The sequence below is a fragment of the Otolemur garnettii genome, unplaced genomic scaffold (assembly GCF_000181295.1).
Source record: "Otolemur garnettii isolate 467f Iridium unplaced genomic scaffold, OtoGar3 scaffold00010, whole genome shotgun sequence".
NCBI lineage: Eukaryota > Metazoa > Chordata > Mammalia > Primates > Galagidae > Otolemur > Otolemur garnettii.
In genome coordinates this window covers 27938976-27962458 of record NW_003852405.1, presented here as the reverse complement: position 1 = coordinate 27962458, position 23483 = coordinate 27938976, and the positions used below count along the sequence as shown (strand labels likewise).

General features: G+C 37.7%; 1 protein-coding gene and 1 long non-coding RNA gene across 2 annotated transcripts in view; one reads left to right on the top strand and one right to left on the bottom strand.

The window, feature by feature from the left end:
- LOC111723286 overlaps positions 1-23483 on the top strand; it is a 226830-nt gene that overhangs the window by 11354 nt on the left and 191993 nt on the right. The window lies entirely within an intron of this gene.
- The window catches only part of ADGRL4 (adhesion G protein-coupled receptor L4), an 89756-nt gene continuing 69341 nt past the window's right edge, over positions 3069-23483 (bottom strand). The window contains exons 14-16 of the mRNA XM_023509782.1: positions 5739-5830; positions 4057-4225; positions 3069-3700 (exon numbers count right to left, since the gene is read on the bottom strand). Of these exons, the coding sequence (XP_023365550.1) occupies positions 3638-3700; positions 4057-4225; positions 5739-5830 (324 nt within the window). The 3' untranslated portion in view covers positions 3069-3637. The remainder of the gene's footprint in view (positions 3701-4056; positions 4226-5738; positions 5831-23483) is intronic.

Below are 23483 nucleotides of genomic sequence, written 5' to 3'. Positions count from 1 at the left end.
GAGATAGGTACAGTAAGTTAGATAGGATATATAGAACCTTAAGAAATACAAAGTTAGTATTTAATTTTAAGGATCTGGCACTGAACTGAAATGGACTAAAGAAATGATGTTCTCATCAAATTAGTATCAAGGTTTGTTATACCGAGTATGCAGATTGATTGTGGAGTATTTGCTTATGCACTTTCTTACAACATTTTGTAATTGTTATGCCGCATGTAAATAAGTTTTTCCTGATCACAACATATATTTTTTATTAGGGTATCATTACATCTCTACTTTATGGTAAGTTTTCACACACAGAATTTATCTTATACTTATTTGAGTCCATTCATTTCATTGTTGAGGCTAAACTTAAACTAGTTAGTTCTTTGAATCCTTGACATCTTATAACTCATCCACATTTGTTTATGAGGAAAAGAGGAGTTTGTAAGTTAGTATTTGTCCATGAACTTGTGATATATTTTATGGTTTGGGGAAGTTGACTCTCATGTTCTAATGTTTGCCCCACTCAGTATCAAATGAGGAGTAACAGCCAAATCGAACAATCATTAGTTTGGCAAGCTCCTTGCCAAAGATCTTTCCTAGAAAAAACTGAGTTTAAGCATCATATAATTTTCAAGCTATTTTGGTGGCCAATTCCTCTGTTTCACTGATTGGAGATTGTTTGTGACCCCTTCCCACCTAACTGTATGATTTGTGTGACACAAGGATGAAAGGGCTCACCTACTTCTAGAATGTGATACCTAAAGCAAAAAAAGTATGAAAGGGCTCACCTGGACTTCTAGAATGTGATACCTAAAGCAAAAAAAGCAAAAGGCAGATTGTTCAGAGCATCCAAACTCGTTACCACATCAATCATGTGATTAGAAGGCAGCAGAAGATAAGTGACATTGATTCAGGAGGCCAAAAAGAGGAAAGGTTCTAGCCTTCAAGGAAGAAAAAAACTTCACACAATGAAAGTCACAAATGTCCCAAGCCTGGGCTAAATATTTTCAACAGGATGCAACATTAAGATAGATAGATATGTACTATACAGAGCAGGGACCAAAAGGTGGGAGTCGTTAATTCCTTGTGGGAGGCAGAGAGGACTTCCTAGAGACAGATGCATGAGGGCAAGTCAGTGCGTGCCACAGAAGGAAATGCCACAAATGGGAAATCTGACAAATGACAGTAAGTTTGGGGAAAGGTGAAGAGTTCGGTATAACTGAAGAAACTTCCATAAGTTAGAGGTAAAACCTGAAGAGGGAAGCAGGTATGAGACGTTCTGTAATGTCATGCTGAAGAATGTAAGATTGTTCCAGGATATCTGTGAGAGGGTGTGTGAAAACATGACGGTGAGTTGGGGTTTCATGACGGTGAGTTGGGGTTTGCCTGAATAACAGGAGTAGCACCTTGTCTCTAAAGATTTGCTACATAGATATTTCCACAGTATCAGTCTCCTATGGGTGTTGTAACAAATTATTCCAAACTTGGTGGCTCATAACAGTATAAATCTATCTCCTAGTTCTGGAATGGGTCTGAGCTAACATAAAGGTTACTTTCTCACAGAGACCTAGGGAAGAATCCATTTCCTGGACCTTTTCAGCTTTTGGGAAATGCCCTCATCCCTTGGTTTGTGAACTTGTTCCATTTCAAAGCCACCAATGGCGAGTGGCGTCCGTGTCATGCTGTATTCCTGTGGCACTCTCTCTTCTGCCTTCCTCTGTCACCTGTAAGGACCTTTTCATTCCATTACGTGTACATGAATAATCCAAACCCTCTCCCCCTATCAAGGTCCGCTGATTAGCAACTTTAATTTCATCTGTGCCCTTAATTGTCCTCCCTGTGTGATCTGACATATTCATAGGTTTTGAAGATAAGGGTATGAATGTTTCTGGGCGGCTATTAGTCTGCCTGTGGCATTAGTTTCATATACAAAAGAAAGATATCTTATTGAATAGATTAATTTCTCAATAATCCCATTCCTAAAATTATCCTGTAATGGCAATGATAATAATAGATCACAGGTTTACCACATAAGAATTAGCAATATAATGAAAAATTATAACGGATCTCCTAAAAATATTAAAGACCTATTGGCAGCTAGTTCATGTTTCTTGAGAAAAACACTCAGCAAAGCAGTAGCAGAATTGCTTCATTTAGATAACATTTTATTGGTTAGAACAAGATTGGACAGGCCTCATTTCAACAGCTAAGAAATTAATTTAAAACCACAACATTTAGTGTGCTGGCACATTTCTACAGGTCGGTGAAGAACAATGACATATTTTTGAAATAAAGCCACTACTTGTATAGTTTACCGAGAAGACGTGAAGATAGATAGAAGCTATACATTTAAACAGATAAGCTTTAACAGATCGGAGAAAACTGTCAGCAAATAGATCCCCTGTGAAAACCTCTACGGTTCTCAGTGATTTCTTTGTTATAAATAACATTTTTAAATGTATACTTTTCTGAACAGAAAAATAGCAATTCATTTTCATAAATACTTTCGTATTTACAATACGAAAATTAAAGGGAATAGTGCAGCGTGGACTATATTATTTCTAAGATTAAAAATAATAGAGGACTCAAAAGAGATAGTGTAATGAGAAAAGATCATTTTCACTACAGTAAGGTAGCAGAATAGAAGACGGCAGCTTTCTGTACACTGTGTTTACGTTTGCAGGCATGACAATATATATATGTGTTTTGGATTGATAAGTGGGTACAAATGTTTGGGTCACATTGGTTTTGTTTCCAAGGTAAAGTTCAAGTTGTCGTGATGCCCTTTATCCAGGGGGTGTGCTATACACCCTTATATTGTGTACATTCAGTGAGGACTCGAGACATTTACAATAATTCACTGATTAAATATCTGAAACCCAAATCTGTGACGTATGTATGGGAACAGCATAAGCTTTGATCTCACATTAACTTAAAAACAAATAGTTTCCTTTTAACTTGTGGAGTTTTGTTTTAGAATATTGGAAAAAGTGCCCACCTTTCCAGACACTTTCTATAGCAAACGAAGGTCTAAGTTATTTTAGTACAAATTTAAGTTTAGAGCAATTCACAAAATGCTAAAATGTGTTTCTTCAATTCTTTATTCAATTCTCGACAGTTTCTCATCTAGTTTACAGAAAAGCAAGTTCACTGAAAATACAGCTCCTTGTTATCACAGCCTCTCCCTGTCCCCCGTTTCACAGTCAGCCCCTTCGCTCTCCCCTGCTCCGCTTTCTATAACGGAGCTCATTACCAAGGTGGTAGGGGACTCGTTTCAGAGGCAACATGAGTCACAGAAATATCAAGCCAGTGGTTTCCTTCAGGACGTTCGTATATTTCTTGTGTTAGAAAGAAAATCTTTCCTTGGGTGTAGTGATATCACTCCTGAGAAACCAATTACTTTCCAAATATCTGCAGTACTGTTTTTGACATAGCAAACTATGTCGTGTAGGAAAGTGCACTACTGCTAGACGGGACATAATTTCACCTCTTATTATCTACAGTTCCTATGCTGTAAACAGAAAAAACTGATTTCTAGTATTTGATTATCTGGTAATTCATAGCTGAATGATTAGATTGAGTCAGTTTTGTGCACTGATCATCCACAGTTTTTTGGCTTTTGTGCAGCTGTAATTATCTGTGTTCTCCGTGTTTACCTCAAGCATCCGAAGCAACAAGGGACATTTTTGAACAATCTATAATACTCTTCCTGAATCTAAAAAAATGAAGGAGAAAGGGAGAAATGTTAGCCATAACTACGACATTCACATCAATATTTTAAAATCACAATAAATTGTTATATTTGGTTTTCTAAGCTATCACTGCTTTCTCATTATCCTCCAAAGTGTGCTCGAGTGAATATAAGCTGCACCTACATACCTAATAGCAGGGGTTTTTAAAGCATGTTTTCCTACGAACAGCTAGGTATTCTGATCGTTTTGATACTAAAATGACACTAAAGGCAATAAAGGCAGAAGTCACAAATCTACAAGATTGAGGATTTTCTATTGATTTGGTAACTGATGCTACGTGAATATACTGCAGGGAAGACGAACGTACAGAACTGCTTACCTTTCTAGATAAAACACACAGGAATAAGAAGATGAACATCCCTTGGAAGGCATTGCTGACCGTGAAGAGGTAAGCTGTCACCACGGAGGGATGCACCACGTGCAGGACCCCAAAGATCCAGGTGGTGCCCAGGAGGAACAGGAGAGCGAGGGCTCCTCTTGCACAAGACCTGTCACATATTTGGAATGTTTCAGCCAAGAAAGCCACCTATGTTCAACCCAGTCCCCCAACTACTCAAATGAGTTTTTGGTATAACCAAGATAACTTTTTACGAAGACCAAAAGTAGTTTTAAACTGATGAGCTGTGCTGCAGTTACATGGCACAGTCTTTAGGGTGTGCTCTTGCACTGTGGCGAGCTGTGCTTCCAACATCAAGGTGCCATTACGGAAGTAAAATATTTTTACCTAGCACTCTGGGAGGCCGAGGCAGGTGGACTGTCTGAGCTCTGGAGTTCAAGACCAGCCTGAGCAAGAGTGAGATCCTACTGGGCACTGTGGTGGGTACTTGTAATCCCAGATACTCAGGAGGCTGCGCTAAGAGGATCACTTGAGCCCAGGAGTTTGAGGTTGCTGTGAGCTATGACTCATGGCACTCCACTCAGGGTGACAGAGTGAGACTCTGTCTCAGAAAAAAAAAAAAAGAAAAAGAAAAAGAAAGAAATGTCCTTAATCTTGAAGTATTTTTCGCCGGCATACTGCAGTGTGCATGCTGTGCTCTCTCTCTGCTGGGAAGTGTTTTCCCTATGAAGCCCTCAGTCTACCACTTGGACTTGGATACGCACACATGCAGGACACCAGAAGAGGCTCTGTTTTCCTCTCAGGTTTAGCAGAGAAGAAAAGTGGAGGACACAAAACTAGATGATGGTTATTGTTACTTGCTTTGGCAATACAGCTATTTCAAAATAAATTCAGGCCAGAATACTTATTTCTTAAACAATAAAATTATTAACCATGTCACTTAATTCAACAATTTATTGAATTATTGCTTAATCAATATCTTACTATTATCAAAACAATAATTTATTCTCTCATTGGAGTCCAGGCCACTCATTCTCTACTGCAGAAGGTGTTTTTCTAGTCTTCCTCAGAAAATGAGTCATTTTCAGCTTTATTAAAGCCCAGCACGCTACATGCAACTATGAATGGTGAGGATGAAAAGAAAGTTCTTGATCAAACATTTACTAAATCCCAACTATAAATCTTGTGCAAGGCATTAAAACTCCAGGAGTGTTCCCAGGCAACACAAGCGGTCAGTTGTTTCCAATGCTCCCGGTGGTATACTTTGCTTTTCCTGAACAAATCATTCTTAAGGTCTCAATAAATCAGTTTTTGGGACAGAGAGTGGAAGAAACATCACGGCAATATGCTAACTAGAAATCGCAAGAAAGAAACAATTACCAAGCTCCAAGAAACGTCTTACCCCAGACAAAATAAAACAAATAAACTTTTGCCTTAAAAGGGAGGGGGGTGTATATTTGAAAAGGCTCCTTCACTTACCATTTAATCTGCAGTGCCTATACTCTTATTAAACATATCAAATTCAATTTTCCAATAAAAACTTTAAACATGGTGAAAGACACTGTGAAACAACTATTTAAGAAACAATTCCAAAAAAATTATTTGTACTTTAAGTTACTAAAGCTTTTAATTACTAGAGACAATGGACTTAAAGAAATATTTACCTTATGTTCTCATAGCAACTCACTTCTGGTTTCAATCCTGCAGTGTGACGAAAAACTTTATATATGATCACTCCAAAAGCCAAGAGATTAACCTGGGAAAAGTAACTTTTATTGGTAATTAGATACATAAAAAGGAAATCCATAGTGACGATTTCAAGAGCATAGAAAACAAAATATCACGTGTGAATCATGTAGATTCTTTTTGACACAATGTATTTATTTTGAGATTTCTTTTCCTTAGATTTAACCTTAGAAGTTTTCAAAATATTAATCAGTGAAATAAATGTTTGTTGGAAGGCGAATGCATTTTATTAATAAACCTGTTCTGTTATTTGTGTCATGGACAAAACAGAATGAGCAGAGGTTTTAATAGGACGTGTGTTGAAGTTTCCTCCTCTTTCTCTTCCCTTTTCCTGTGTTTTTTTGAAACTTTCAAGTCATATTTGCAGTGTTGTAAGATTAAATAAAGGGTAGATTTTAAATTTATATCTATTCTGAGCACCCTAATAATTTAAAATACGAATTATCAGGGAAATAATTGGAAAGTTAATCCTTTATCGAATATACTTTATTAATCCAAACCGATTTTTCAAAAGCCATTTTGGAATGACAATAGGGAAGTACAATATTATAATTTTCTGCTAATTCTTCTACTTGTTATTCAGAGGCTTATAGTATCACGTTTTTTCTTTCCTCCATATTCTAAGGAGTTCTATAAAGCTTGCCAAATGGAATTTAGCAATTACTTATAAAAACCGTATGAAATTATCAGTCTGAAAATTTTGTGTGATCATTTTGCCATGAGAGTTCCTTGAAAGGAAATCTTATAGGAATAAGGGGTCGAGTCCCTTCCTCCTGTGTCCAAATGTCCATTACTTCTGATTATATGATTAATTCTAATTACAGTAATGCTTCCTACAAGAACTTTAGCCATTGCAGAGTAAAGTATATTTAAATTGTCCTAGTTGACAATTCCATCGTATTTGCATGTTCAAATAATTAACTGAAATGACAATTTAATAATATTTATTTTTTTTCAATAGCTTTAAACACTTATGACAGTGCAATACTTAGTATTTTCTAGGTTTCAGTAGCTACAACTTTTTTGTATAAAGTGGGAATCAACAACTGTACTTAATTTTATAAACATATGCATCCGTATTTAAATAATAAAAGTATTAACATTTGGTTAGTGTAAATAATATATGTCAAACCATTGTTGGTTTGAAAAGTCTTCAAATAATTTTTGGGAGGTACTTACATTAAACTTATCTCAACAAAGGAAGTGTTACAGGAGAAAATAAAAGATAAAAAATCCCTCTGTTTTAGTTGTGCGATTTTTCCAGATAAACGAGTAATTTATAACATTTATTAAAATTTCTTAAAACTTGTAATGAAACTGAGTCTGAACAATCGTTGCTCCCCCTGTGATGCCTTCCCGTAAGCACATACGCTTTCTGGATATGCTATTTTATATCGCATGCTAAAATAGTGACGGAGGAAACAGAACATCCCTGGGGGTGCCCCAGATCTTGGAAGTACATTTTTTTCTGTTTACATACTTATAAAAACCAGGTGCTGCTGGCCAAGTGGGAGACTAATTCTTATTACATATGCCTGTATTTTCCCTAATGTATGAGGAAAACAGATTAAGGCACTTTTATCACAAAGTTTCACAGTTTTCTGTAATAAAAATCATGAATACATTAATTAGATTATGCATATTTGCTGGTACTAATACAAATGTATGGGGATTTTTATTTTTTTTTATTCTGATAATTTTATAGAGTATCTATTAGGTGTCTGATACAGTAGCAAGGGGTGAGTACATATCAGTGCAGAAGACAGACACGGATCCCATCAAGACAATAGCTAGCAAATAAATAATCATACAAATACTTCTAAATCCACAGACCTTGCTAAATGCTATGATAAATTCACAAATTTAAACTGTTAGGAGAGACACAATGGAGATGGATTAGAATGAAGGTTCAGGAAGAATCTTCTTAGGATTTACTATTTAAAGTTCTGATAAATTATAATTCATTAGCAGATCAAAGAAAGGGGTGATATTAGCTCTCTATGACAAAAACAGCATAGAAAAGCCTGAGGCTTGAGGATGGGGAGGTGATATTCCTCCAGACAGTGGATAAAGGTGTCTGGCTCTAGTGAACAAGGGGACAAGCAGCAGGAGATGAGGTGGGTGAGGAAGATGGAGACAAAATGCCACTGAGATTTTATCTTCCGTATCTGTCCCTCACCCATCTCTCCTTTGCCAGCCCTCTGACACCTATCACAATAGTCTTAAATAAGTCTTCCTTACCATCTAACAAGTATCGGAATGATAATCTCTTTAGTACATAATGAATCAATTATACGTTGTAGGTCTTTACCTCAAGGACCTTACAGTATAATAGAGACGATGACCAGTCAACAGGCAAGTACCACACAATTCAGATGGTCCCCAGACGTTCTCTGCACAGTGGCATGGAAGAACCCTGGTGAGAATATCCTCAAAATGTGATTTCTAAGCCAATCCTGAAGGACCAGTAGAGGCAAAGGAGGACAGTACAGAGAAGTTTATGAAATTCAGAAAACTGTGTTATTTCTAAGTCAGAGCTTATACTACTTCCTGTTTGCATCTGCTTGCATAAAAATGAGGTTTTAAAATACTTATGATGAGGGCCACATAATTTTAAGGCACTATAATCATTTATGGTCTTTTCTGAGCTTCCTGTCAATCTCAGTCATTGGGCCCATCTTGTACACTCTACTCACTTCCTAGGTGACCATGGCCAAGTCTTCCATTTGGGAGTCCAGTAGGCATCGACAGTTAAACAGTGTCAACACCAAATTGTTGTTCTTTCCCCAGCAATATTGCTTTTGCTATAATCTCCCCAGGTCCCCCCTAAAAAAGAGTTATCTCCTTCTTCTAGCTCATTAGTCTTAACCATAAGCAAAACCTTAACCCTGTACCATCAAAATATATTCAGAATGTGATGGCTCCTGTCTCCACAGCTCCTATCCTGACACAGCCACCATGTGTCTTCCTTGGGTTACTGCAGAAACGTCCTCACTGATCTCCCTGCTGTCATCTGTGCCTTCCTACGGCCTATCTCTGCTCTCGGATGAGTCTCTTTAGAGTATAAGACACATCTTTTCTCTATTCAGGATGCTCTGATGTCTTTCCTTATTCAGAGTTGAAGCCAAAGGCCTCACAATGGCCTTGAAGTTCTGCAGTGATTTGGTCTCTGCTCTATCTCTTCCTCCACACACCACTTCTCTGCACTGGGGCCACTTCACTCTCCTCCCAGTGGAATCTCTATAGCCCCTTTAGTACCCCAGGCCTGCTGGAGGGCCGCTGTCCTCGCTGGGCTCTGAGACATCCCGCAGCTCATTTTCTTATCACTGCCATTTAAAAACCACCTTCTTTGTCTACTGCTTCCCATTGCACATTAATAAAAACCCTGAAACACAGATGGCAAAATCAGAGCTGAGTTCAATTCTCTGGAAATAGAGAGAATGATGTGTATTCTTGACTGTTTTGACAGTGCGAACTCAGAATGCCAACATGGTCTCCCTTTGCCTTGGTCACTAGAGAGTGGACAGACTTTCTTTGACCAAACCTTAGTCATCTCCTCTGGGCCCTCCTCTCAACTAGACCTCCACCTTGGACTTCAGAATCTAACTTTGTGGTGTCTAGTTTTAGCAAAAATCCAGCTCAGTCAGTTTGGAGGGATCCTTCCCACTTCTGATACTTGGTCACTTTCAATTATCAAATTCAGTATCAAACGCATCATTTCCTACCCCTGATACTTGATCATTCTGGTCAGCCTTTCAACAAGGATCCTGTTCAGTCAGTTGAGGAAGGATTCCCCGTGCCCTGATGTCTTTGGTTAGTAATTATTCCATGATCTTCAAGCTCCCTTTGTTGTACCTTTCTGGTTGTCTTTCCTGTTTTCAGAGTTGAGGCTCTGAAACTTCTGCCATTGTTTTGTTTCCTACCACAATAGTCCTGAGGAAAGTCTTTCTTGCCATTTAACAAGATTAACCAAGTTAATTTTTTATTTTATGTTTTATCAGAATAATAAATTGTCCCCAAATACTAATTTTCTAAAATTATTTAGAATATTTTTTTATTCAGTTAGCCTGAATTTTCTGGATCATATGATGATCCAATGCCTTATTATAATATTCAGCAAATCTGGGGTAACTAGAAGAACCTACATTTACCCATTTTTCATTGCCTGCTTTCTCTCGTTAGTCATAAATGTATAAATTACTTTAAATCATTTTTTTCTTATAGACTCAATAGCCATAAAGAAAGAATCAGTTCACCTAAAGGCATCTAAAGCCACGTGGCTTTATGGACGTAGACATGGAAATTAAGTTAAACTTTCTGCAGTTTACATGATATGGAAAAGTATCTTTGGGGAGTTTCGCAAAGTATGAGGAGTCAGAGATGAGGAAAAAAAGAGTAGCTCAAAACAAGACGATATTGAATTAGCAAATATTTCTGGTAATGAGGAACAGTTTGCAATTAATCCACAGCTTCAGTCTCTATATTTCCATATTCTTATCTCACTTTTTAGTGGCAGTGAGGACAGATGAGAAATGTCCACTCTTTAGGGTGACTAGTTTAAAAAGACACTGCCGTCATTATTCCTCCACGGCAGTGGCTCTGTCGTGATTACAGACTTGAGGACTTGAGTAATTCTTTAAACTACAAAGAAAATCATTGAGATCAACCTTAATTAAGAAGATGGTGCGTTAAAACGATGTACACGTTTACCTATTAGAGTTTGCCTGTGTGTGTGCTCATTACCCACCGTGGTTCCCTGATTATTTATCTTTCAAAGTTAGTGCTTCAAAAGCACAGGGGCTAGTTGATGACTTATAAATGGACATTTATTCATCACACTTTTTGTCTCATTTTGAAAACACTGAAGGTTGTCAACTTGGAGTCCATGATACTTTTAGGAATAAACGAAACCAGGACCTTCCAGGGCCGCTGTAAGAGCTCCGAGACCCACTGCTCACAGTGGATGAAAATAGCTGTGAAGGAGAAGTCATTCAAAGTCATGAACACGACCCTGAGTGGAGGCAGTGCTTTAAATTTAAAATCGTATTCCTCGCTTCTTCTGAAGTGATATTTATCCGTACAGAGACCTATTTCTTAACTTCAGATATTTGCAATTCATACATTTCAGAGTTAAAGAGCATACATTTTGTTGTTTGCCAGTGTGTTACAACTTTTTAAGTCTCTTATTTTTTTTCAACCAAGAAATTTAAATTGATGAGCTGGCCGGGGAGCAGGGGCTAATTCTGCAGGTATATTCAACCCAAGGGCTTCAAAATCAGAGTTCACAGTGAACATTCCAATCCGTCGTTTTTCTTTTCTTAGTCTTTTCTTAATAATTGATGAAGCTATCTATATGCTGATGTCAGATCTCACCAGGAAGAATGAGAAAATTTCTTTTACAGCACTTTTAGACCCCTGCTTTAATTTTTCATATATATCAAACGGAATCTGGTTCATTTGAGAATGTGTCATGATCACAACTTCTATGTTCTTTCAAATAGTTTTATTACCTTTAAATTAGCTGGCCTAGGACAAATCTGCTTCTGCCATGAACAAAGGTGAGTTTCTACTCGTCTACTGAGTTGCCTTTGAAACAGTTGTTCATTCCCAATCCTAGGACCACTGTAGAAATGGCTAAGTGTGTAGTTAATGTTCACCAGTTTGTTCTAAGTATTTCAAATTGTATATAAAAACAGCACATTGTACCCTGTAAATGCATTAATGTATACAGCTCTGATTTAATAAAAAAATAAATAAAAATAAAAAGTACATGCTATTGGCCAGGCATGGTGGCTCACACCTATAATCCCAGCACTCCTGGGAGGCTGAAGAGGGAGGATTGCTTGAGTTTAGGAGATATGGATAAGCCTAAGCAAGAGCAAGGTTCCATCTCTACTACAGAAGTAAACATGAGCCAGAGCTGTGGTGTGTGCCTGTAGTCCCCGCTACTGGGAAGGCTGCAGCAGGAGGACTGTCTGAGCCCAGGAGTCTGAGCTTGCTGTGAGGTAGGCTGATACCAAGGCACTCTAGTCTGGGCTGAAAGAGGGAGACACATCTCCAACGAAGGAAAAAAGAATGTATGCTCTATTAATTGTCCACAAATGAAATGGGCGGCGTGTGTTTGAAGTTTTATCTTCTGTGGTTTTCTCTTTTCGTCATTTCCCAGTTGGGATCACCACACTAAATGCCCCAGTTACAATGATGATCACACAGGGTATGAGATCCCTGCCACAAAAATGTCCACATCCTGATCCTGGGAACCTGTGCGTATGGCAAAGGGGTTTTGCAGGTAGTTAAGGCTATAAACTTTCAAGACAGAAAGGTGATCCTGAATTATTTGGTTGGCTCCAATCATGGGCCCCTAAAGCAGAAAAAGAAGGCAGGGGAGATAAGGCAGAAACAGAGAAGCAGAGGGAGAGATTCCATGAAAAGACTCCACCGGGTGCTGCTGGCTTTGAAGACAAGAGGGGCCATGCGTCAGGGAATGTCAGAGGCCCCATAGCTGGAAAGGACCCCTATCCAGTAGCCAGCATGCAAATGAGGACTCAGTCCCTAAAATGTGTGGAACTATATTTGGCCAAAACCCAGGAGAACATAGAAACAAATTCTCCTCCAGAGCCTCCAGTGGGGATGATATCTTGACTTGAGCTAGTTCCTCTAGTGAGACTGAGGAACCAGCTGAGACACTCTGTATGTAGACTGCTGACCTACAGAACTGGGAGATAGTGTGTTTGTGTTGTCTTAAGCTCCTAAATGGTGGAATTTGTTATGACAGCAACAGGAAACTAATACAGGCAGAAAAGCATGTAAATTTACATACTATATATTAATATGTATTAATAATACACATATACATGTATGATACATTACATAAAATATATAATGAAATATCCTATAATGACAGTGTTTGTTTTTAAAAACTTGCAGTTTAAAAGAAAAACCAGTTTATCACTAACTCATGTTTATTATTGCCATTCTAGATATTTGGTGAGTACATAATTATATAGTCTTTCTTTTTTGTTACTTGTGGATTCTTGTTCACTGCTCAAAAATATTAAGACACATTTTAACTAGCAAATGGCTTCCTTTCAAGGAACTCACAAATGCAGCTTGAACTTTCAAGTCCCTGCCCCTTTTTCTTCTGTATAAAATTGACCTTTATAGGCTCTTCCTGGGGTTGCCAAATGTAGCAAATAAAGATACAGGAAATCACTATCCTGGTTCCAAATATTGGTTCCATAAAACATTTGAGACATACTTATACCTAAAATTTTTCAGCTTTCAAATTATTATCAATTTGATCTTTTCATAATCTCAGGACCATTGGCGTCTAAGTGGAAACCCCAAAGAAGTCACCCTTTTCATATAGGCTGACATATAATTGTTTGAAAAGAGGCCTTCAAAGGGAGAGAAAGGAAGAGGGAGTAAATTTTCAGGTGTTCCAACTAAAATGTCCTAAAGGGATGTAAAGGATGAAAGAGCATCTGAAACGATTGGGCCCAGAAAAGAACCCATCTGGGCTTGGCAGAACTCTTGCCCTTTGGACACCCCTGTGTTTATGGTGAGGCTGTGTCAGGAGACAGTGGTTCTGGCACCTGTTAAATGCTTTTTGTTAGTGACACATAATGGTTACAAATAAAATTTACAAGACTTAGGTGGAAAATAGCATCGCTATGAATTTGGTAAAAATTCACAGATACCATGGTGCCATAGAGTTTGTTGACCTGTTGTCAGCATTGTGAAAAAGAATAATTTCTTCCTCTTCCTATATCTACGTGATACTCCTAGGAAACATCTCTTTCCTAACATGGTGAACCTTACCTTGTTTAGTGGTCCCTAGGCTCAGGAGTCAGCAGCCTTGGGAATATTTACAAAAGCAAAAGGTATCTCTGTGCTGTGGTTACCAAAACCCAGCTCAGAACGGATTAGACTTCAGTAAAATGGAGCTTCCATCTACAATTATCCATATAAACAAACCGAATAACTGGAAACATACTGAAACAGCTGAAACAATCTGAAAACATAATAAATCAATTAGGTTCTGATTATCACAAGAGGAGAGTATTCTTAAGAGATCACTCTGGGATGTTAACAGTATTCATGAGACTATGCTAATCTCTTGAGATTTATACTTTAGCAGACAGCGATATTCTCCCACCTGGGCATTAACTGCTGAGGAATAAAATTCAATGAACAATTGTTCTGAATAATGGGCCATTTTGCATGTGCTTATAAACCACTGCAACATTAAAACTGAAGTCAATGAGAAAAAGTAATACAGTAATATTTTTGAGTGCTAAGTACTTATTGAGTGCTGTCTATGTGCCAGATATTTGTTCCAAATATTATTTACTTCTTAATTTATTTCACCCTTTCATCAAGTTTATGGGATTAAGTATTCTTTTTCTTCCTAATGCTACCATTACTATTATTATCATGACTGTTTTTCCATTTGCTTCGTAGCTGTGGTCATCGAGGCAGAGAGAGGTTAAGTAACTTCTCAAGGTGATGGAGTTAAGAAGTAGCAGAGTCAATTCATACCTAGTAGACAGGATGTAGAGTTTATGCTCCTGAGACTTTTATATAACTACCAAATTGCAGATGAAAGACCAAGGAAGAGATTAGCTGACATCTCATATTTTAAGATGATCTAATTCACGCCCACAAGGGGGGAAAAACTCAGTTCAATTCATGCTGGGGGGACGGAAGAGACAGGTCTGGTGTGCTCCCACTTACTGGGCATGATGGAAGGGTCTATGGCACAACTTTTGATACTATAAGAGGGACTCCACTTAACAAATGCAAATATTGTAAACTAGTTGTTTGTACCCTCACATTAACCTGAAAAAAAAAAAAAAGACGTGCATTGTATAGATATTTATTTATATGAATAGCTAATGGTTGCTTCTTTTTAGGAATGGTGAACAGGAGAAGAGTTAAGTAGCAGTATGAGTAGCGATGTGCTTAGCTAGTTGGCATTAGTGTTAATGAACTTAGTCATGATGGTCGGGCTTGGTGGTTCATGCCTGTAATCCTAGCTCTCTGGGAGGCTCCAGTGTTTAAGGGGGGAGAGATTACTTGAGCTCAGGAGTTTAAGACCAGCCTGAGCAAGAGTGAGACTCTCATCTCTACTATGAAAAAAAAATAGCCAGGCACTGTGGCTGGTGCCTGTAGTCCCAGCTACTGGAGATAGAATTTCTTGAGCCCAAGAGTTTGAGGTTGTTGTGATGCCACAGTGCTTTACCCACAGCTGGAGAATGAGACTCTATCTAAAAAAAAAAAAAAAAAAAAGAATTTTGTGAAGATGCCAGTGATGAAGCTTTGTGAAGAGTGACTAGAACTCAGTATATTGTGCCTGTAACCCTCTCCTGGAGATTCTCAGCCTCCCGGCTCTTTCTGGCAAGGGGTCTAAGCACATGCAGCCTTCTCCTGTGCTGGTTGACCAGGAAGCTTTCCCTCCTTTAGAGCAGTGATTCTCAACAGCTGTGCTGTGAGAGGATCGTAGGTGTGCTGCCAAAATTTTCAAAAATCATTAATTAAATTACTTTCAAAAGAAGTTCAAAGCACAGTAAATACAGGGTGAACATGAAGTTTGTGTGCAATGTAAAATGGTTTAACATAGTCAACTGCACACAAACTTTATGTCCAGTCTGTATATTTTTCTTTCTTCCTTTTTTCTTTTTGATCAACATAATTTTAGTGTGCCACAGAAGTATAACTATAGTTAAAAGTGTACAGTAAGATAAAAATGTCATAAAACACTGCTTTGGAGTCCAAAGGTTCTTGTTGGTGCTCTACAAAGTGGATAGTGGATTTCCAAATAATCTATCTGGGGACTTGAAGGGCGCATTCAACTGCTAGAAAGGATGAGACAGAATCACTAAAGATTTGAAGAAATAAGTATTAGAACAGAATTGTCGGGTGTGACACCTGCAACGCATAATGTGAAAATACAGATTTAACTCACCTTTGAGGTTGCAGCTCTGATAGTCATTAAAACCAAGTATTAAAATAAATTGAAGTTAGATCTATACCTTTGGATTGCTGCATTTAAAGTATAATCAATATTTCATTTAAAAGAATGAAATGCTAATATTTTAGTGAGGATCATAGTGAACTATTTTAAATATTGTGATTTCATCTTTAATTCTTTAAACTTATATTTTAAAGTATGTTTTTAAATAGACATTGTGTATATATATTATTTAAAATAATGTAATAAAATAACAGTAAATTAGTCAATGTGTACACATTTCAGAATGTAACCGCACATTTATAGAGGTTTATACTTTTTACTGATGTAGTTTTACTAAGAAAAGCTTGAAGACCATTTTCTTATATAGGATTCCAATTTAAAAAATATTGTTTTTTTGGGGGGAGGGTGTTGGTCGGGCATTGTGGTAGGCACCTGTAGTCTCAGCCACACAGGAGGCTCAGGCAGGAGGATGGCTTAAGCCCAAGAGTTAGAGGTTGCAATAAGCTAGGCTGAGGCCATGGCACTCTAACCCAGGTGACAGAGCGAAATTCTGTCTCAGAAAAAATAAATAAATAAAATAAAAATTTGGAGGGGGGGAGCTTAATTCATATCAGCAAAAATACTTGCTCTTTTTTATTTCAATAGATTTAGGGGGTACAGGTACTTTTTCGTCACATGGATGAATTATATGATGCTGAAGCCGAAGCTTTCAGTGTAGCTAGACAGGATAGTTTTAAGAATGGAACAGGGGCATCTACAAAATAAATAGAATAAGTGGACTTTATAGCTAAATTCATAGATTCAAATTCTAGTTTTCATACTTACTAAAGGAGCAATTTACTTAATTCTTGTATCTTGCTTTCATAGTATGTAAAACATGGATAATACTAGTACTTTTCTCATAGGGATGTTCTGTGTATTAAACTACATAATTAATGTGGAATACTCAGAATAGTGCCCAGTATTTAAGTTCTCAAGAAACATCAATTTATTCACTAATGGTTATAGCATTCATATTGAATTATATTCTTCCAAATTTTCTCTAAGACTTGAAGGGTCCAAAACTACATATAAAGTCTATCTATTCAGCAGCTGGGGAAACATTATTTTGTTACATTGTTTCATAGGACCTGTGAATAACACCTTAAAATATCAGAGCTTATATTTGTTATTTGTCAGGCTTTATGTTTGGGCAATATATTCTTAGTGTAAAACAGAGCATTATTTTTCACTCTCAGGACTTTCCTCTGAAATAATCTCAGCATAATAAACATTGCAAAGGATACAATTCCAGAGTAAGTCAAGCATTTATCATTTGTGTAAACAGTTCTTCATTTTTGTTGAAACTTTCTTAGGATAGAATTGTAATTTACAGGTCAAAAATTGGGCTATCTTTAAGAAGTTTATATAAACGAGGGGAATAAATTTATTTCAAAGGATGACCCATGGAGTAACTCATATATGAGACATATTCCTATTGAATCCAACATGATATTCTGCAATATTTTATGGAGTGGGTAGCTGCCTTTTCTTACATTATTCTAGTACAGATCTGGGGTCATAAAATGTTTTCTGTAAAGGTCCACATAGTAAATATTGGAGGTTTTAGAGAAGTATGCTCTTTGCATCAACTACTCTACCCTGTTGTACTATTAAGGCAGCTTTAGACAATACATAAACAAATAATTATGCTGTATCCTAATAAAACATTATTTAGAAAAATAAGCCTTGGCCATTGCTGACTCCTGGTCTAGAATCCTAGGGCCAACTGTGTGATCTTTTTTCTCTTTCATCCTTTTTATTTTGGCAGTTTTTGGCCGGGGCTGGGTTTGAATCTGCCACTTCCGGCAAATGGGGCTGGCCCTCCTCCTTTGAGCCATAGACGATGCCCTCTTTTTTCTTTTTTATTCGGTTATATATTTTCAAGATCTAGAACAAGGTCTGGCATATAAAAGATGCTCAGTAAACATTTGTTGAATGAATAAAAGGGTAAAGGATGGATTGTATATTCAAATCCCACATACCTTGAACAGTCTATCTAAAGGAGTATCCAGCCATTAATTTGATTAAATATTTAAAAATTACGTTTTTGTTTTCTCTTGTATCTTGATTTTGACACAGAGCTATATTATCAGAAATAGATTATTTGTACAATAAATAAACCAGTAGAGATTGCGAGACATATCTTAAATTATCAAAATGTAATGGCCCTCAGGAGTAATGCTGAGTAAAGGGAAAGGGTTAAGGTATACTTTTTTATTTTTGCGGATAGATGTCATGAGGAATCTTTGCTATTTTGCATCTGATAGAAACTACAGATTCCTGATTTTATGATGCACGTGCATTAATCCAAATGTGGCGGACAAGTAGGCTGGAACAAAAGTCTTAATCACCAGCAAGGTGGCAGAAAACATCCTCATTTCCTGTTAGTCATTGCTCTGTTTTATATGGCTAAAATCCCATCCTCACCTACAATCATTTTAGCCATTAAAAGAGCATTCACACTTCATATTTTACCATGTTTCCTTAGGAATATTTTAATGCCTGAATTCTTTCAGTGTTTGAAAGGAATATTTATTAGTCTTGAAAACAGAATCAAAAGGAGAAGAAAACTGGAAATGTGTAAACGTAAAGGGTATAAAGTGATCCCCTTGGGCAGCTATATTGAAACACAGATTCTCTGTGTGGTATTATTTGTTATGGGTACAATTTGGAAACAAATACTCAACCACAATGAAGTAGTTTAACAGATCAGAACATAGTCATAAGATGCAATGACCAAAAAAAAAAAAAAATGGTAGAACCGTAGACGCTAACAAGGAAGGATGAATATTACAAACTGCAAGTTACAGACAATTTTGATTTTTAAAATTTGTAATCAAATACACGCACAGGCATGGGTCTGGGAGGATACAGTGTCTGTGTTAAGAAAAAGAGTAGCAATGGAGAATAGAATGTTTATTTTAGTCTTGTAATATTTGCATTTCTGTTAATTTTCAGCAATTTGTATAATTAAAAATATAAGAATATTTTTATATATAAGAATATATAAAATATATAAGAATATATATATATATATAATATATATAGTCCATCTTATAAAGGTTTTGCAAAAACTTCATTTCAGTAGGGTACTTCCTGGCAGAAGAGAATGAAGAGATTGTAGACACAGGACTATTAGTGGTATAGGTTACCACAAACCAGTGAGTGGAGCTCTGGGCAGACCTCAGAAGAAGTTAACATTAGTGATCTAACAATACACAATTATAGGAGATTTGATTTAAATTCAAATGGAAGAGAAAATGCCCTATTTGGACACAGCTTAATTAGCATTTGCCTCAATCAGGCAAATTCCGTTCTTCAGTACTGAACGTGTCTATGGGAGACTTCAGTTTTTATTTAAAAGTTAAATTATTTTCACAAACGCTTTATATTTGTGCACTTGAATCTAATCACTTGCCTGGTATTAGTTGAAAGAATGCCACATGAAAGATTAAGAATGTTGAAGAAGGAAATAAATTATGGAAATTATCTTCCGTTTGCAGCTTGCTTTCCAAAGACTTAGAAGCCCCTTTCTTGTACGGCTCCACCTTTGAAAAGCCTGGTGACGCCTTTTCAAGTACAGTCAGACTTAACATTTTAAGTGTGCTGATTCGTAGATACAATCAGTGGGGTCACCGGTTCACATTTCAGAATTCTAAGAAATCCCTAATATTAGCGAGTTAACACCTGCAGGAGCACTGTTATATGATCAATGCAGAGAATGTTGCAGTTCAAATACCTAAGTAGCTAACACTTATCAGAGTAGATTAAAGGCTTGAGTATTTGTTTGAAACCACATACCTAGGGGTAGGAAAAGCCATGGTGCTGAACTAATTCAGTTCTTGCTTATTTAAATACTGTCTCAGAGGCAAGTTACATCATAATCCTAAACCAGGCATGCCCCAGGGCCCCATTCACAAAAACAAACAAATAGCCTTGGTATGGTCCTCACTCTCCAAGTTCCTAGTTGGTAGATGAAATGTGGGATCCCATATAAGAATGAAAGTGATTGCAAATTGCTCCAGATTTCTTCTCTGGGGCAGAAGTATTCCTAGATTTGTTCAGAGAAGGCCACGAAAACAACCTCAGCCCTTAACTAAGGCTATAAAATATTGCCCCTAATTATTTAAGTATGTTTTCTAGAAATAAGGACTATTTGTTCTATTAAGTTTCTGTTGCTTTTCTTTGCTTTTCATATATTCTATTTCATATTTCCTTTGTTTTATTCTAGTTAAACTTTTTTCTGGCACAGTTCGCTAGAGACTTTTAACCAATTGTATATATTAACAGGCATATGTATTATTAATCATATCTTGCTATAAATAAATGCTGTCACGTATTCACACCAATATATAAAAAAATCCGGATCTGTGCATGCACACAACACACACACACAATTGACCACGCATACTTTCCCTTGCATATCATAGAATCTTTTGCTGTGAAAATCAAGGTATAAAAACTGGTTCCCTTAATTTTTAACACAAAAGGTATGAGAAAGCCATGATTGTCCTACAAATGACTGTGTGTTTCCCTTTTTTAGGTGTTAAAGAATAGACTTTTGGGTGGCACCTGTGGCTCAAGGAAAAAATAATAGACTTTTGAAAAATTTCTTGTTTTTACCAGAGTCTTGATGTGCAAGGCTGGCAACATTACCTTCGTTTGTATATTAGGAATCCAGGGCACAGGACAGTCAGAGATTAAGAAAGTTACATGGTCCTTCTTGTTGCCTCATTTAAATCAAGAAACACAGAGCTCTGTGATGATTTGTATGGGAGATGAATAGTGCAGTGTGCACAGAAAATTACTGTGTACAACAGAAGAGAACATTGAAAGGATTGTATAGGGTTAGAATCGAAATTCTACAGCAGCACATGGGAGAAAGAGCTTAGTTACAAACCTGGAAAGGTTTTCAGAGCTCTGGGTCTTAATCATTGATGAGATTTCAGGCAACAGAACTTCGTATAAGTTGCCCTTGGTAGAATGCCATGGAGTTATGGCTCACACCAACCTCAAACTCTTGGGCTCAAGTGATCCTCTTGCCTCAGCTAGTTTTGCTATTTTTAGTAGAGACTGAGTCTCATTCCTGTTCAGGCTGATCTTGAACTTCTAAGCTCAGGAGATCCTCCTGGCTCAGCCTCCCAGGATGCTAGGATTATAGGTGTGAGCTACTGTGTATCTGGCAGGCAATGGATGTGATTCATAAGGATGAGTTGCAGCTGGGGCACTTACCAGCTCTTGGGCTATGTCATCAGTCTATGTCTCAATTTATCCTACTTCCAAATAGAATAAAACCCACACACGTACACAGACAGACAGACAGACATTATTGACGTGTTTAAAGGATTAGATTAAATGTGCTAACACATGAAGAATTTTACATTCCCTCCAGAAATATCTTGGATTAACATTAACATTCTTCTTGTTATTATTAACCGTTCCTATTATCTGAACTGAGTCTGAGTCTGAATCCATTTAATTCTCGATAGATTAAAATGAAATGGGAGAGAATAGCAGCAGAAGACGGGTTAGAAGGCAATTGCAAAAAAGGCAACGGAACATGAAAAGTGGCTTTAGATTAACACAAGAAAAAGTTTCACGTTCTTATCCAGCATTTACCTGCAGACTTATAGGACTGGGCCAGCCACTTAACATTTGAATCAGATTCTACATTTCTTTAACCATACAATGAATAATAAGAATGTGATAGATTTTTGAGTATTCAGCAATGGGCTACGTGTTTCATTTTTTTTCAAGACAGAGTCTCACTCTGTCACCCTCGGTAAAGTGCTGTGACATCGTCATAGCTCCCAGCAACCTCAAACTCTTGGTCCCAAGTGATTCTCTTGCCTCAGTCTCCCAAGTAGCTGGGACTACAGGCATCTGCCACAATGCCCGGCAATTTTTTAGAGATGGGGTCTTGCTCTTGCTTAGGCTGGTCTCAAACTCCTGAGTTCAAGTGATCCTCTTGCCTCAGCTTCCTGAGTAGCTGGGGCTACAGGCACCTGCCATGATGCTGGGTTATGAGCTGTGTTTTGCAAAAGCAATAGGTGCTTGATAATTTGTGAAGGTAAAGGAACTTGTTATCAATTCTAGAATCTTCACGAGGAGTAGCAAGGGCCTGATGACAAAAGCAGAGGAGAAGGAACAGGTGATTTTATTTATGGAGACAAAAATTTGAGACGTGATTAATGACAATCTAGACAAGGCAGTGATGAGGCTATGAAGAAAGGTGATTCAGATGATTTCTCCTATCACCTGGTTTATAATTCTATTCCTTCCTCTGTCCTTTCTTCTCCCTTAAAGGAATCTGGCAAGCTTAGGGCTGCTTGCCTAAGTTCACACTTGGAATCCCCTGCTGGTCACTCACTACCATACACACGTTGAGTGTAGTCTGCTTCTGGGCACGTCCAAAGGCAAGGTCCTCCATCTCCATGAAGACTTCTGGAATGGCTTTGGGAGCTCAGGCTGATCTCTCTGGCATCTCACCAGTATCAACTTATATTGATTATATACATTTTCTTTTTCTTTTCTTTTCTTTATTTCTTTTTTCTTTTTTTTTGTTGAGACAGAGTCTCACTGTTTTGCCCTCAGTAGAGTGCTGTGGTGTCACAGCTCACAGCAGTGTCAAACTCTTGGGTTTAAGCGATTCTCTTGCCTCAGCCTCCCAAGTAGCTGGGTCTACCGGCACCCACCACAATGCCTGGCTATTTTTTTGTTGCAGTTGTCATTGTTGTTTAGCTGGCCTGGGCCAGGTACAAACCTGCCACCCTCAGTGCATGTGGCTGGCGATGTAACTGCTGTGCTATGGGCACCACCCCTGATTATATATTTTCTTCCTCACTTGTTTTTGTCTTGCTTTCTCCCCTTTGATCCTATAGCAGGAAGAGGATGATTCTATATTTTCTTTGTATTCCTGTCCTGTCCAGAGCACCAAATTAACATACGAATCTAACTCCATGACCAGGTATCCCCACCTACCCGAACCTTTCCAAGCACAGTTGATTTTCCAATCAATTGGTCATTGCTATTCCCACAATCGCGACTGGTGATTGATTTAGAACATTTGAAGTCAGTTTAGAGCAGTATTTCTATTTGGTGAAGTGGAAGTTTTTGTATTATAAAAAGCAATGTTTTTTTTCTGTAGATACTTCCAGAAATTTGCATGCCATAGTTTTTAGTAACTTGCAATTTTAGAAAAATGTGGTCTTTACTTCTTTTTCTGTTCTATAAACTTGTAGTTATATACATTTGTGTCTATGAGTCAGGGCAGAATGCTGGCCCTGAGATGCTGCGTCTCCATTGCTAAGGCTCCACAACGCTGCTCTAGGAGGCTAGAAGGGTCTGCCCACCTGCTGCTGATGGGGGAGTGTCGTGATATCACGTAGCTCTTACCCCTGTTAGCAGTTTGGTTTGAGATAGCATCTGCTTAGATGGTAAGTCCTGTTCACTTGGTGTTCACTGGATTTCATTTTCATCTTGGTCCCTTTAGTTCTTGAAAGAAGAATGGCCGTGTCTCCATGCAAACTGTTCTCTTCCTGACCCGGGAAGTGCGGCAGCTTCTTTCCCCTTCTCTGACTTTCCTGTGCTTGCAGAGTAGCTGAAGCTCTCACGGGCGCCGCCTCCTCTTTACTCTTAGGCACAC